Genomic DNA, 16,087 nt, shown 5'->3' with positions numbered 1-16,087 from the left:
AGAAAGGTGGTTTCTTTGATGATTACCCTATCATGAACTGCATTCTTAGACTCTGCTTTCTCCATCGACGCTGGATAACAATACATGATGGTTGAAAATTTGGCTACATGCATCCATGTTTTGCTTTATTTGGTTTTAGAAGAAATGAACGAACAAGCTATCAGTTTGAGGTATTGGGGCTTCCATGAACTTTTCATCTAGCCAGTTATATATAATCATACTTGACTACGTCAGAGTGCCATAAATCTGCAGTCAGGTTGTTGTCTACAATTAGCAACTTCTCTGCCACAACACTTGCTTTCTTTGCGATCGCATTCTGTTCACAATACTGGATCCTTTTTGTCACAATACAAGAAATATAAAAAGAACCTATCATAATTATCTTTATCTTTTATATTTCAGATAGTAACAAAACACTACATTATATACCTATTTTGTATTCAAATTCAAATTGATATATCTACAGAAAAGATTTTCTTTTTATGAAAGAATTTGAATTTGGATGATACGATGTATTACATATCTTATGTAATAAGAGTTTTCTTTTCAAGACAAAAATCAAGAGTTGCCCTAAAACCTTTCTTTTTAATATTAACTTGACAGAAGTTTTTTTTAAAAAATTAATTTTACACTAATAATCAACAGTAAATTGCTGTATGAATTATATTGTATTCATTTATTAAATCAATAAATAAATTAAATAAGTATAATAATTTTAAAGTTGTGTTTAAGAACATCTATTCTATTCCTTAATATTTTAGATCCAAACCTTAATGTAATATCTAGTAAAATTTATTAATTTTTTCTAAATATATCAAGTCGATCTGAAAAATATGCTTTTAAAATTGTTTAACTGATGAACTTAATTTTGATTAATATGTATGTAGTTTGAGAATATCCTATATCATCGAGAAGAAAACACGTATAATATACAAGATAATTTTCTAGGAACAATCAATAATTAATTTTCTAAAAAGAAAAAAAAAGAATTAATAATAATAAGTAATAATCTAAATAATTCATTTAATAATAATTGTATTTTTTATTCATAAAAAGTAATTAGTAGATTTTAATATTATTCACGTTAGAATTCTCATTAAAAAAATACAGAAGTATTCAAAATCTGAAATATATATAAAACCCCTACACCAACGGTCGAATTGCATCGAACTCCGTTCCTCAGAGATACAGAGAGGAGGAAGAAGCAAAGATCCTTATCCTCCACACCCAAAAATGACAAGAAAGAGAAAACCCCAAAAAAATCCTTCTCAAGAAATAGTAGAAGAAGGAGAAGCAGCAGAGAAGGGGAAAAATGGGTTCTTCGCTTGCTATCTCTTGACTTCTCTTTGCCCCAGATTCAAAGGCCATACCTATATCGGGTTTGGTTCCTTCTTTCATTTTTTTATGCTTTCTGAATCTTAATATTTTGGTGTATTCTTTGATTTTTATGTATTTTTGTTGATCAATCAATAAAGGGTTAGTATTTGATTGATTTATAAATGTTTAGATCATTTCCTTTCTGGGTGTATTCAATCTTGATACCTCTTTTTTTCTTTTGCCCCAGCACTTGAAACCCAATTTCAGTGGCAAAGTTGATTGCTTTTTAGAGTATTCAATGTAAGGAAAAAAAATTGATCAATCTATTAAGGGTTTGATTGACTGGTGATGTGGTGATCAATTGTTTTGTGGGGCCATATGATCTTTGTTTCAGATTTTTGTATCGACCCATTACTTGAAACCAATTTTTAATGGCAAAGCTTGTTGCTTCTAGAGTCCTTTATTTGTGATAATAAAAAGGATTTGATCTTTATCCAAGCTAGGACAGGCTTTTCTCTTTTTGGTTTTTATTTTGAAGCGTGGAAGGGCTGGGTTTGTTGCAGATTTACAGTGAATCCGCGGCGGAGAATTAGGCAACATAATGGTGAGCTTAGAAGTGGAGCATGCAGGACTAAGAAAAGAAGGCCATGGGAAATGGTTATCTGCGTTTATGGTTTCCCAACTAATGTTGCTGCTTTGCAGGTTATTTCTTTTTGTTCTTTTTAACTGCTTATTTACTCTTGGCTTTAGATTCTTATAGCATGTTGAAGCAGTTTTATCGTTTATTTGTGTCGATACAAGCGTCTAGAAAAGAGTAGATTATCTCCAGCCAAACTTAAAAACATGGCCTCTGACGGTTTCTTTACTAGTCTATAACTGAAATTAAGATTGGTCTTAGCTATCATGCTTTGGATTTTGGCAGTTTGCATTTGCCTGCTCCTGTTTCAGAGGTTCCTTATGATATCGGCTTCCTTTTTTTATTTTATTCTTTTCACCTTGTCAGGGATTATAAACAATATCTAGCAGCATGTCTTATACATTTTGTGCAGAGTCAACTTGGTTGCCTCCTGGTGGGGGTTGCATTGATAATGTATGCCCAAAAGAATTAAAGAACTGGCTCATTTGTGATTGCTTTCTTCGACCAAGTTGTACTTGGTAGGCATTTGGAATCATAGCCAAGGTTTTTTTCTTGGAGAAATTATTTGATTATACATTTTCAAAACTGCGCTTTTGAAATGACACCATGAAAAATAAAAAATAAAAAACTGTCTTTGGAGCTGTTGTATAATCTTGAGCTTACAGTTTTTATAGCCTGTCAAAACTAGTCTTCACTTTACCTGTAAGACCAGAGTTTTAAGATCTTGGGCAGGGTTTAGTGCTTACCACCACCTTGTCATTAGTTGCAATACATATTGTAGTGCTAACATATGAAATGTGTAATTGGATGCAAACCTGCAGTTTGAATGGGCATGGCAGCACCCAACAGAGTCAGTGGCTGTCAGGCAGGCAGCTGCCGCATTTAAATCCTTCTCGGGAGTTGCCAACAAGATTAAACTTGCTTACACAATGCTTAACCTCCCATCTTGGCAGAGGTACAACTTATTCTATGTAGAAGTAAATAGACATAACTTCATCTCAAGGTTTGATATATCAAATACTGAATGTTTCTCTTTGTATGATTAGCTTGAACATCACAGTAAACTATTTCTCAACGAAATACAAAGTGCATTCTGCTGGGTGTCCAAGCTTGCCAAAGAACATGAAGGTCCAAATTTGCCCCATGAATGAGCTTCCCTGCTATTCTGATTTGGTTGATAATTTGTTTGAAGAGAGAGATGATGAAGATGCCTGGGATGGTGAAGAGGAATATGAGAGAGCTAGTTGTGATGGAAGTGGAATGGTTGATGCAAACTTGGTGGAGCTGGATGATTCCTCCATGGATAAGGTTCCATGCTATAATGGAAGGGAGGAGATTATCTTTGAAGGTGAATATGGTGAAACAGAAGATAGGGAAGCTTGTAACAGCAGTGGACCTGTAAACAAAACATTTAACGAATCTGGGAACACATGTGGAACTGTAAAAGAAACACATGCAGATGCTACAGATTGTGCACATAGCATTGAAAAGACTTCTGACGAGCAAATCAAATGGTTTGAAGAATATGATAAGCAAGACCAAAGGGAGCCATCTTCTCCAGAACTCGGTCGTGCACAGCCTTTTCATTTCATGAATTCACTAGCGAGAAAAGCATTTTCGATGAACACACTAGCGAGAAAATCAACTTCAATTGTCACTACCTTTTCTATGAGCGAGACTGAAGATAAGGATGTATTGACATTGATTGATGAGAATGTTTCTGAATTGGATTTGAAGAGGGGGAAGGAATTAGTTACTAGCAAAGATGTTGAAGCTACTTATACAAGTGGAGCTGTAGAAACATGCGTGGATGCTTATACTTCTGCAGATTATCCACATAGCATTAACAAGACTTCTCATGAACAATTTGGATGGTCTGAACCATATGGCATGCAAGACCAAAGAGATCCACCCTCTCCAGAACCAGATCATGCCCAACCATTTGGTTTCATGAATCAGCCAGCAAGGCAAGCATCTTCAATTGTTACAGACTTTTCTGATAGAGAGACTAGAGATAGGGATGTATTGACATTGATCGACGAGGATGCTTCCGAATTGGATTGGCCAAGATGGAAGAAGCTCTCAAGCAAAATAAACACTGGTAAAGATAAACAACTGAACCGAAGTTCATCCATCCCTCGGGAAATTGAGATTGTAGATTTATCGTCTCCATCTCTAGAATGCAGAATTAGTTCAGACAGCAAGAAGAGGAGAGTTTCTCCTACGTATCCTGTAATTATTGATTTGACTTAGCCCGAGTTTGTCCAATTACCTAGTGTGGGACATAATAGCAAAAAATAAAGAAATAAGTACACAGTTTGATTCTGCAGAATCTGCTTTGGCGTAATTATATTGTAACAATAACTATTCTCACCCATCCTGTTGGGATCATTTACTGATATAATATCAGGTGTTTTCATGCTTGCTAGTTGCACAATGGGATTTAGTTGGACTCTGCAATCTGTTTCAGATCTTTAAACTGCTTCTTAGATTGGCACTGGTCTATTATATTTGTCATGCTCCTCCTTTATCAGTCTGCTAAGGATAAGCTGAGCTTCAACTTCTGTCAAGTAATCTAATAGGAATGGCCTTCAACTTACATCCTTTTCTACTCCTTAACCTGGACATGACTATGGAACCTGCACCATTTCAGAAAGCGGGGAAACCTGTGTCTTGATGTGCTTCCAAGTCCTAACAGACTGTCTGCATGGGAGCTGTAGAGTTCGCTATTGAACCTTCTCCTTTACACCTACATTTGAGGTTGAATTCTTTGACATGACGATGAATATTGTTATTTAAACTGGAAGCCACAAGAAGCATCAGGAAAACTATTTCCCTGATAATGATGACTTATTTTACTTTTAAGAATATAGTCTTGAAAATCATGGGTGTATGTCATCAATAGTAAATACCATAAATCTTTAGCATTCATGATTAAGATGCATTAGTGGCCATTTTCTTTTTTTGTTTTTGAAGAAATTAATACCCTTGGTTTGGAATTCTTTCAGAAAACATCAGCTGGAAAACAACAGAAATTTGATTTGTACGTTTTAGACATCACAAGTGATGATAAGTGATAAATTTGGTAAAAAATCCAGATATATCTAAAGAAATATCATATCAAGCCATTTTCAGACTTTTCAAGGAAATATTTTCCAAGCAAACTGTCCCAGTTGGTCCCATCATTATGTGGGAGCACGGGATAGGCTAAAGAACATTTCCGATCAGGGGTCATGTGGGTTTGTCGAGAGATGAGGACAATTGGAAATACTATTAACCACATAAACCCGGGAGCCCACGTTATCAATCACATGATTATTGCACCACTTGCTTGCTTTTAATCAAGATAATAAGAATCAACGAGGGTCCTGGTAATCAAACATCATCATCCTCCTATCCTGTCAAAAAAGGATCTTTACCAAGGCTGGTAGGTCTGTGTCCATGTGAACCCAAGTGAATCTTACCTATTACTTGGACCGGACATGGGAATCTGAATCATGTTGGCACAACTTTCAGACACACATGAGGCAAGGGCACAAGTTTCCTATTTGGACATGGAAAAGGAGCAATTTCCCAACAGGATAATTTTTTTTTTTTCTGGGCAGGGGTGCTCCACTTCAATGTGTTCTCCAGGTGTACATGTGAAATCTACCTATAATTAAGTACACATTTGTGCACACGTGTATGTTTCTGTTAGAAAAGTTCAACCAACTGTTTCCTACCAACTTCCAAAGAAAGTTCATGGGCTACAAGTGCAAAATCTCGTGCTACATGAAGTTTGTATCATTGACGGGAACATTGCACCACAGAAAATACTTGACAAGACCATAGCGCATTAGAGAAGATAATTTCTGAGATGGAACATAATCAAGAACTAATCTTTTGAAACTGAAAAGGATTTCAAAATAGGCTGGATGCAAAACAATTTTTGTACCTCTTCTTGCAATCTAAATAATAATAAATATAAAAAAAGTCGTCGTCAAGAGGAAGCATTCTTTTGCTCTTACCGATATATATCGGCTACTGATGCAAGGTGATCCTCCTGGAAAATCCAGGTCATAATATTAACTTTCAGTGCATGCAAAAACAAAAACTGAAAATGACGATAGAGAATGCCTGGAAAATGTTATAAAGGAAAATCATAGGATGTCAGGACACGAAATTCAAGAATGAGAGTTATGTGCATTGAAAGTGAAGTCATCGTTTATCATATAGCAAATACGAGCAAGTTTATTGAGGGAGGTCAGAGGACTATAACACTCACAAGTACAAGCACAAAAGTAGAAAAAACGAGAAGTATAAGAAATTGTACAAACACAACCTATAGCGGAAAAAATGGCATTAAGAGAATATCTGAAGCAAACTGTTACTAATAGTTTGGTCAATGTCATTGCTGCAGCTGCTGCTGCTGCGGTTCTTGCTGCTGCTGCTGTTGTGGTTCTTGCTCACCCTGCCACAACCAAACAATATCTTTGAGAGCAGGCCTTATATCTTCGTTCAATATCTTCTGATATTCCAGTGTATCTCCATTAGCCTTCTTCAGCTCCACCAAATGGAAATTTGGAGTCAGTTCAAAGATCTCAGCATCAATGGCCAACAGCCCCTTTCTACCTTCTTTCATTCCTTCCATTTTCAACAAACCTGCATCTTTCTTCATAACCTTCAGCTTTAGACACTTAGAAATATCTACCAGTTTGGAGATGACGACTGAGGCTGGTTGTGCAGATGTAAATCTTGCTTCTCTGTTCGGATACTTATCGTCAAATAATCCTGATAGATCAAATCCAGCAGAAAGGGAAATGATATCAAAAGCATTTAAGTACGGAGGTTTGGCTGATTCTTGCTTTGCCTCACAGGCCACATTGCTATTCTCAGAAGGACCAGAACCATTCCTACCCAGAGAAGCTGCCTCCCTGCCTTCTGTTTCAGTTTTACTTTGTCTAGGCAACCCTTTTCTATACCAAGAACTTTCCTTAATCTCAGCAATGGAGATCCTTGTATTGGGGTTTGGATCCAGGATCTTACGCAGCAACTTACGAGCATCTGTTGGAAACCAACTAGGGCATTTGAACTCTGCTTTGTCAATTTTTTTGTACATCTCCATCAAATTTGTATCATGAAATGGGAGATAACCAGCCAATAACACGAACAAAACCACGCCACAGGACCAAATATCAGCCTTAGCACCATCATAACCTTTCCTTTTGATCACTTCAGGAGCAACATATGCAGGTGTCCCACAAGTTGTGTGGAGTAATCCATCTTGTCGCTTGGATTCGGCGAGGGCACTCAACCCAAAATCACTAATCTTTAGATTCTCATTATCATGCAACAACAGGTTCTCTGGCTTTATATCACGATGATAAACATCCCTGCTGTGGCAGAAATCAACTGCATTGATCAGCTGTTGAAAATATTTCCTGGCAGCATCCTCCTTTAACCTTCCTTTTGCGACCTTGTTAAAGAGTTCACCACCTTTAGCATATTCCAATACAAAGAAAATCTTACTTTTGGTGGCCAGCACCTCGTAAAGTTGAATGATATTAGGGTGTCTAACAAGTCTCATTACAGATATTTCTCTCTTGATCTGATCAACAAGCCCAACCCTCAAGACCTTCTCTTTCTCAATTAATTTAATGGCTACACTCTGGTTGGTTTTGATGTTCCTTGCAAAATACACCTTGGCAAAGGTGCCTTGGCCAAGCAATCTCCCCACTTCATACTTCTGTGTCAACACACTAGGTTTATTTTCCATTCCAAGCTAAAAATGCTAATACACTATAATATACAGCACTCTCCTCCTATATATTTTATTCAACCTGAATAGCAGGATCTATATATAATGAAGAAGCGGCTCGACCGTCTTCACAAATATCATACCATCTTGAAGGTCCATGGTGCTTTTGAGCACAAAAGCAAGATGAATAATAATTTCCGAATCCAATCTCATCAAAAACAAATAAGGGAAGCTCCAACAAAGCTGGAACCTGATGGGCTTCGGAGATGGACATCCAAACACTCAAGCACATCATGCAGCATTCCCAGGGTTTTCTTGGTCAAAGATCACCTTAAGAATGCTGAGACATAGCGTAAATGATACACCTTCAGCAGGATACCAGTAAATCTACACAAACAAACAGGATTTATAACTTGAGCAACAAAAGAGCAAACAGAAAACCAAAAAAAATTATTAAATTGACATGCTAAGAAATCCACCAAATTTGTAGCTAAGAAATTTGCAAAGCAACTTTCACATTTGTTATATCCTCAACCCCCACTTTCCAAAACCCTTGCCTTCATACACCATGAATAAACAAAAAGAGAATTCATGGTTATGAAAATTAATTTCAAACAAATCACAAAGTCTGCTTCTTTTGGAACTAAAAAGCCAACATAGGCTAATAAACCCTTGCTATCTCATCAAAAACTTCATAGCCAAACCCCTTCAATCGCTCACTAAACAGTATAACAACAACAGTTTGCAGATTTAATCACTATTGATCTCAAAGATTAAGCCTTTCAAAAAACTGAAACTTCCCCACAAAACCTCTCATAAAAAAGATGAAAACTTTCACACACCAATGATCAAACAACAATCAAACCACCACAGAGTTAAACATTTCTACAAAAACCAGCACCAGAATTAAATAAAAAAATACCCACAAAATCTAGAAAAAAAATGGAAAATTCAAGAAAGAGTCACTTGAGCTTACCTTTGTTGAGTTGAAAGAAACCAAAACAGGACAAAAAAAGCAAACCACAGATAGACAACCTTGTCTCTCTATCTCTCTCTGTTTTTTTTTTTTTTTTCCTTGTTCGGTCTGTAACAGTTTAGATTTGGTAATGAAAATAAAAGGACTGTAGTAATACGAAACCTTAAAGCACTTTACATGGCATGTCTTGATCCTAGATACTTGAAAATGTAATTAGGTACATGTTGTTTGGTTAATGTTATATTTGGTCCCATTCTTTCAAATTTATCTTATTTTAGTCCTTTTATTATTTTATCCTAACACCATTCCCCAATTGTTTTTCCCTCTCGTCCTTCAATCAATTGCAAAAAAAAAAAAAAAAAAAAACTATAGTTAGTGGCTAGGATTGTAAAGGGTTCAAACTTCAAAGTAGTTATATTTGATTATTTTAGATGATTTGAATACATCAACCAAATCGTCAATCGTGCTAATCATAGTTATTGAAAATATCTTGTGTTGATTATAATAAGAAATTAATGGAAAAGTACAATTCTTTGGCATGAAGGATATACTAAAAAATTACTAACGAATACATGCATCTCCTCTAATAAATGTTCCGAAAGTGACCGAGCAAACTCAAAAGTAGTTGACCGACGAGTGTTCGGGTAGCTGGGTTTGATTCAAAATACTTTTTGAATAAAAATAAAAAAAATTTAAATTTAAATAATATTTCCATGGATAAAAAAATAATTGAAGTTAATTTAATTAAGTTTTAAGATCAATCCATTGAGTTACTGGGGTTTGGATTAGTCAATATTTAAAATAGTTTAAGATAAAGTCTTATCCGAGTTAGAATTCCAATAAATAAATTATCTGATTGATTTTTTTAAGATAAATTAAATTTAAAAACTATAAGTTAAATAACACATTTAATCTAAAACAAATAATGGAATGGTCTAACACCATCACGAATGAATGGTGTTTAATGAAAATTGACAAAAGGATCATGCTATAAATAAAAATAGGGAGCAGAGTTGGATCCTCATATATACATAAATACACACATATGCATGCGAACACACATACCTATATTTCCTTAATCTTTAGGTTCCTTTATTGTTTATATATATATATATATATATGATTGAGGAATCTAAACTTAGATTAAAGGGATCTTTGGTTTATTTTTGTATTTTAAAAATATACTTTTTTAAAATAAAATTTATTTATTTTGAATTAATATATTTTATATTTTCAGATTATTTTGATTTTGTGATGTAAAAAATATTTTTTTAAAAATAAAAAATATTATTTTAATATATTTTCAAACAAAATATATTTAAAAAAATTATTTTTATTTTTTTAAACAACATTAAATCCACCTTGGGTCCATATCGCCATTGCTTAGGATCCATGGGGGCAAGATCATAACAAGAATCATTTCTTTCTTGATGAGACAAGTGAATGTATGATAATGCCAAGAGTAAAGAGAACTATCAAATGGCCGGAAGGAAAGAAGCTGGGAATGTGATCTTGGCCAACAACCATGTAAATAAATATCTTATTTTTGACTAGCTGTTGTAAAACTGTTAGGTTTAGCGACGGGGGCACTTGGCTTTTTGGAATTTAGAAATTTAACCAAGCCAAAAGTCATAACGTGAATAAAATTCCACAATTTTTAAAATGAGAATCCATAATTTAAAACTAATGAAAAAAGATAAATAAAGATAAAGAAACATATATAAAATCATTTAAGGTAACCACTGGACAAAACCAAGTGAACTTCTCCACAAAAGAAGACAAAAAGGTGATATTTTCCCATCAAAACAGTTCCAATTCCAAGTTAAAATATAATTTCACCTCATGAATCTAGATCTTTTGATTATAGATATTTATCACATGTAAAGTAACACTTTGATATAATATAAATTTAATAATTATAATAACTTTATAAATTATTTTTGTTCCAAAAATTTTATCTTTACTCTAAATTTTTTAATAAAATATTTAATGAATATTAAAAATAAATAAACTTTTATGAATAAATTAAATATATTTATATGAATAAAATCTATTGATTACACGATATATCCACTAATAATAATAGCATGCTCAAATTATAGAGTCCAGATGAGATTGATGCATACTGTCTAGAGTAAATAATATGCACAGTAATTTTATTTGCTTTGTGTTTGTAGCCTTGACACAAATTTGTTTTTGTTGCTCATATTTGAGCTTGTCTTTGTCCAGTGACACTAATTTAGTTGACAAGGTTCAGATAAGGACTATTTGAATGTTAATGAGAAGTTGAGTCTGATGTTTTGTATGTGAGCAAAAGGGATCAATGAACTTTGTTTCAATTTGGTTTTGGTAATGTTTTGATTGGATAATAATAAGGTTGTTCAATGGTTAGGACGTCGAGGTTCTGAAGGATTATCGATGTTTATGAGTGAACAAGGTCACAAAGCTCCTACTGAAAAATAAGAAAGGATGTATCTTTTTGTGATATCTTCGTGAATTGCCAGAATTTGGAAATGGGTTTTGGATTTGAGATTATTCAATATACATGGTTGCTTGACTTCTATGCTTAAACCTTGGAACTTTTCAGATGTTAGGTTAGGAGAAGCAAGTTTTTGAGGAATTCCCAAGAGAGATGTTGTGTTGAATAATCAGATGCTATGATGGCTGGGAAGGTGGTGATAATTCTGTGCTTCAGACAAGTAGTGTGTGGATGCATGGTTAAATTAAGAAGACAAGGTTGAGCAATGCTATTATGATTAAGTGATGATCTTTAATTTAACATGCACTGTCTCTGCAAGTACAGAAGCTGCTTTCCATGTATCCTATGACTTTTTACGTACTCAGTTATTGTGGTTTATGTGTATTGAGCACGCATTTTTTAAGAGATAAAATATCTGGGCAAGGAGACTCGTTAGCATCGTGCCCTATGAAACTTAATTCGGTGTTTTTCGAAACTTAATAAGCAATAGATCCGGACGCAGATCGATCAAGATGGATAATGTAGCACAGAAATTTATGCATTTCTAGATGAAATCACAACAAGGTTGAGTGTGTGTAGAGACAGAACGAATTCAGATGTTCTGCTCCATGATACATGGAAGGAACTCCGGTTCTGAATTTCTGAGCACCCCCATACCTTATGGAGATGCTCTTCTGATGGCCCTTTCTGCTAAAGGAGAATATACAAGGAATCAGAAAAAGCCTCACAACTTCATATGTGATCTTTTTTTTTTATACAGATTAAATTTCTAGTGAATGTTTATAGTTATTGCCAGTATTTATCTCTTTTTTGGCACTTTTGCACGATCAAGTCTTGCTCTTAATTTTTCTGTCATTATTGAAGAAAGGGATTCAGGAACTAGGCCATCTATCGACTCCATCCTTGTGAAATGGCTTGTCTTAGAGGTTAAGCTGAAAATAAAGGGAAAGAGGTTTTGGGCTTCAGCTATACGTAACCAAGCCCCCCTCAATGTGGACTTCACGTAGAGAAATGTATTTCAAGATGCTAACACACTAGCTACTTCTTGGCTTTTAATAGTCCGTAAAATCAAGTTTATTGAGATTCGTTCGGTGATGTTTACTTTCTGAGCTGTTGTAAGTAATTACTTGGAGATGCAGTTTTCAAGTCATTTCCATTTTATATTGAAAATTTGCATGCCAGTGACTTGGTCTTTCGGCCATTTATTTGATTAATTATTGTTTCTTTTGATAATTAGAGCGCATCTTGCACCATATGAACAGAAGGAAAGAAGGAAGAGACGGCCCTTTTTGTGTTAGAAAGCAAGAACGAAGTGGATTTGATTAAATCCCATTTGAAGTTCATTTGGTGTGGATTTGATTCTAAACGAGGTAGAGGAGGGAAAATAGGATAAATGATGAAGGCGGGTATCAAGAATCTGATAGCTTTGAACATCACTTGCTAATCTATGATCATAATTAAATCATGCATAAAAACCAGCGCTCATTTATGTACAAGTGATACAAAGTTAAGCCCAGAAAAATACTTGTTCTTGTCGAATCATAGTCGAACAAAGAAAGCTTTTAATTTTCTATTTGAACATTATATATATCGTCATTAAATTTGATTAGGAGATTCTACGTGACTAGTTATATAAAGGGTTGATGTTTTAACTAATTGAGATTAAATTAGACTTGAAAGATGTTAATGTTTTAGCCAGTTTTATTATTTTCTTTTTGATTTTCTAGTTTAATTTTAGATTTTATGTTGTTTCTCCTTGTTGATTTAGAATTCTGATTTTTTATCCTGTATAAAACACAAAAGATGTGGCTTCATCCCATGTAAAGCAAGAAGAGAGTGACAATTATTCAATAAAATGTACAAAAAAGGAGCACTAGTAATTCTTATTCACTCCAACCACCAGATAGCCATTGATTATCCGCAGGAGGGCATTAAAATGAATACTAAAACTTGATTAATCTTAAATATCTGCTCACAACTCCATTAGATCTTGATGTTGCTTTGTCTGAAAACTACCTCAGCAGCAAAACTTTGCTATGGACGTTCATTTCTTGTAGAATTCAGCTTCTGATGTCTGATTTTAACTGACCTAACATTAAGATAACAAATGACAATGACTTAATAACTTCGTCGTGTGTTAATGACGCCAATGGCTTCAATGGTTTCCGTGAGGTCAATTTAAAAAATTATTTATCACAGGTTTGACCAAGTTTTTTCTCATGCAGATATTTACCTCCTCCTACGGCTGATGATGAGGACTGAGCCGGCCTTCAAGGGCGATATGCACGTGCGTCGCCTTCAGACATGTGCATCTGCAATGGCATTTTTTTCCTCCTCGAAATTCTGCTTATACTTGTAAGTTTGTTTAAGTCTAGATGAAGAAATTCTATCGGTCTTTGTTTAATGCTCTTGGAAAAAGAGGGATGACTTGCATGCTCTAGTGAGCAATGAAAGACATTTAGTGCCTGAACTAATTTACTTTCTCATTTCTCAGTACTATATTTAAGTAAAGTTTGGATATTTTCTCAAAATTCACTTAAAAACATTCAAGAAATAAATTTATTTTATGTTTTTGTCTTTGTTTTTTCAACCAGATACTTATTTTTGTTATGTGATACTAACCAAAACACTTAGTGTTTCTTGATTTAATAGTTTTTTTTTAATTTCCAACATGGAATATTGTGTTTTTTTTCTTTCTATATTCATGTATATTTGAAAGAGATCCTAATTGTATTTATATTGAAATCAACTAATTAATAAACTATCACCTAAACAACCCTATGCATGGAGGCCAATCTAAGACTCTTGCTATCTAATTCATTGACTATAATCTAGCATGCATGAGTAATGGGAGTTGAGATGTCTTTACCATATTAATTCATTGTAAAATATCAACTATGATTAATTAACTTAGTTAATTTTGTGCCGATCTTGCTGTTCTCTTCTCACCTGTTTAAATTTATTCATCAATATTTTTTGTCTCCTAATACATTTTCAAGTATTTGGTGTCCATTTTAAGACTTCTCTTGTTACTACATCAACTTCTACACCTATATACTATAATTCTGCTGAAATGACAAAACATGAAACAAGGGTTTATCCTCATCGGAGATCAAAAGGGCTATAAAAACTTACTATATCAAGTTCCAAGGACCCAGATTATCCATGGATCTCTTCCTTTCTTAGAGAATATATACCTAACATTGAGCAACATGGTTGGAAATTAGAGCTATGTGGGCATTATTAAGCATAATATTAGGCAGCTATCCTACATCAATAATCTTCTTCTTCTGGTCACAGAATTTCTGCATGTAACCCAAATCTATTGATGCTCCTTCACCACTACCGAAATTATTGACAATGAGTGTTTAAGTAGCTGCTAGCTGCTCTCTTAATTGCTTCTTACTGTGATGTAGAACAATAATGGAATCCGATAATTTAACACAAGCCGAAAGTCATGTCTTAACTGTCGGCAAAAACTTAAATTAGCTCTATATGTGGTCTACTGGCCTCACTTGTGTCGTATTGGTGCGTCTTCTATCGCAACCAGCCAGGTCATGAGCTCCAAGGCTGGTAGAGAGAGAAGAAGAGAAGAGCTCTCTGTATATGATCTAAGGGGACTCATAAACGAAAGAATATGATAATCCAAATATCAATCACCCCAAATGAGTTTTAGCAAAATGTAGGTCAAAACCCTCTCATAGCTCAAAAAAAAATGCTAAGATTTATCGGAATTTCGTAGAGCAAATTTTTCTATATATCGGTCTAAATTCTAGACCACCTCTTTCACTCAAAGAGTAATATTTTATTTGCATTGGCAGAGAGGACATGTTGGGCCATGTTATACAGCACAAATTGTCCTTCATTGATTTTGAATTGTTTTTTCAACTAAGACATCCTCAATTTTATTTAATGAAATTAAGTCTAGTGGGTTTAAAGTATATTATAGTTCTAATCAGTTTGTTATGGATCTATTATTAATATATTATTTAGAAAATCTAGCAAACTTGTTTATAAATAAGTGAGGTATAACTAAATTTTAAAAGATATATGTTCATGCCTAACAAATAATCTGACAAGAGAAACCTATAATTTTAGATCTAACCATTAAATTGAGTTTAAATTTTACAAAATAATTCTACGAGTCTAGTTTTATACATGAGTAGTTTATTATAACCAGTCAATGTTTATAAGACCTTGAAATTAGAATGTTATTCGGGTTAGTTTTCATTATTTATATTTTTTATTTCTAGATTTTTAGTTTAATTTTAGATTTTATATTGTTTTTTCTATTTATTTATTTTTTCCTTATAAAAGTTGGTTTCTAATGTATTCAAAGAGTTATTAATATTTTAAAAAGATAAATCATATTAGAAAATAAAATGTGAATTAAGAGCTGTAAATATCTTACTTTAATTGCTTTCTTATATTGTTTCTTTCCGCGTCACCTTGGTATTTTAATCAGGTTATTTACATGTAAATTAATATATTAAAAAATTATTTTTCTTATGAAGTTGTAGACCGTAGCCTCTCATTAATTTCCGTAGTAAAACAACTTGTATTAAATAATACATCATGGCTAAGAAATATATTATTTTTGTAGTGTATAATTGATTAATTATTGAGACCTAATTTCATCGAGAACCCAACTATATATAAATAGACAAAGAAGACTTAACTATCTATTTACATTTCGGAACTCGAAGCCGTAATACTATATTCCTTCAGTGCAAAGGAAACCCTCCAATTACAAACCCTTGCTTGCCTTAAGCTCTACTCATCCTCTCTATTTCCCTGCCATATCTTCCTAACTCGGTCTCAAAAACGAAAAAACAAATGCTTACAAGTAGCTCAAACCATCCTCAAAAGTCCTTAAAATTAAAGCAAGATGACAAAAAGGTCTTCTCCAGGCGTCTAGCAAGAGATGTCTCCTTGTCTAAC

General features: G+C 33.9%; 2 protein-coding genes across 2 annotated transcripts; one reads left to right on the top strand and one right to left on the bottom strand.

Moving 5' to 3' along the window:
- Positions 1–1,112: 1,112 nt before the first annotated feature.
- On the top strand, positions 1,113–4,378 carry LOC118044198 (uncharacterized). The gene is made up of 4 exons (XM_035052402.2): positions 1,113–1,379; positions 1,881–2,019; positions 2,776–2,909; positions 3,001–4,378. Exons 1-4 carry the CDS (start codon positions 1,234–1,236, stop codon positions 4,205–4,207), a joined length of 1,626 nt encoding a protein of 541 aa, XP_034908293.1. The 5' UTR covers positions 1,113–1,233; the 3' UTR covers positions 4,208–4,378.
- A 1,738-nt stretch (positions 4,379–6,116) lies between these two features.
- On the bottom strand, positions 6,117–8,826 carry LOC118044199 (CBL-interacting serine/threonine-protein kinase 10). The gene is made up of 2 exons (XM_035052404.2): positions 8,668–8,826; positions 6,117–8,078 (listed from the first exon to the last, which is right to left on the bottom strand). Exon 2 carries the CDS (start codon positions 7,707–7,709, stop codon positions 6,342–6,344), a length of 1,368 nt encoding a protein of 455 aa, XP_034908295.1. The 5' UTR covers positions 7,710–8,078; positions 8,668–8,826; the 3' UTR covers positions 6,117–6,341.
- Positions 8,827–16,087: the final 7,261 nt, after the last annotated feature.

This window comes from Populus alba, chromosome 19 (genome assembly GCF_005239225.2).
Source record: "Populus alba chromosome 19, ASM523922v2, whole genome shotgun sequence".
NCBI lineage: Eukaryota > Viridiplantae > Streptophyta > Magnoliopsida > Malpighiales > Salicaceae > Populus > Populus alba.
This window is presented reverse-complemented; position numbering and strand designations above follow the sequence as displayed.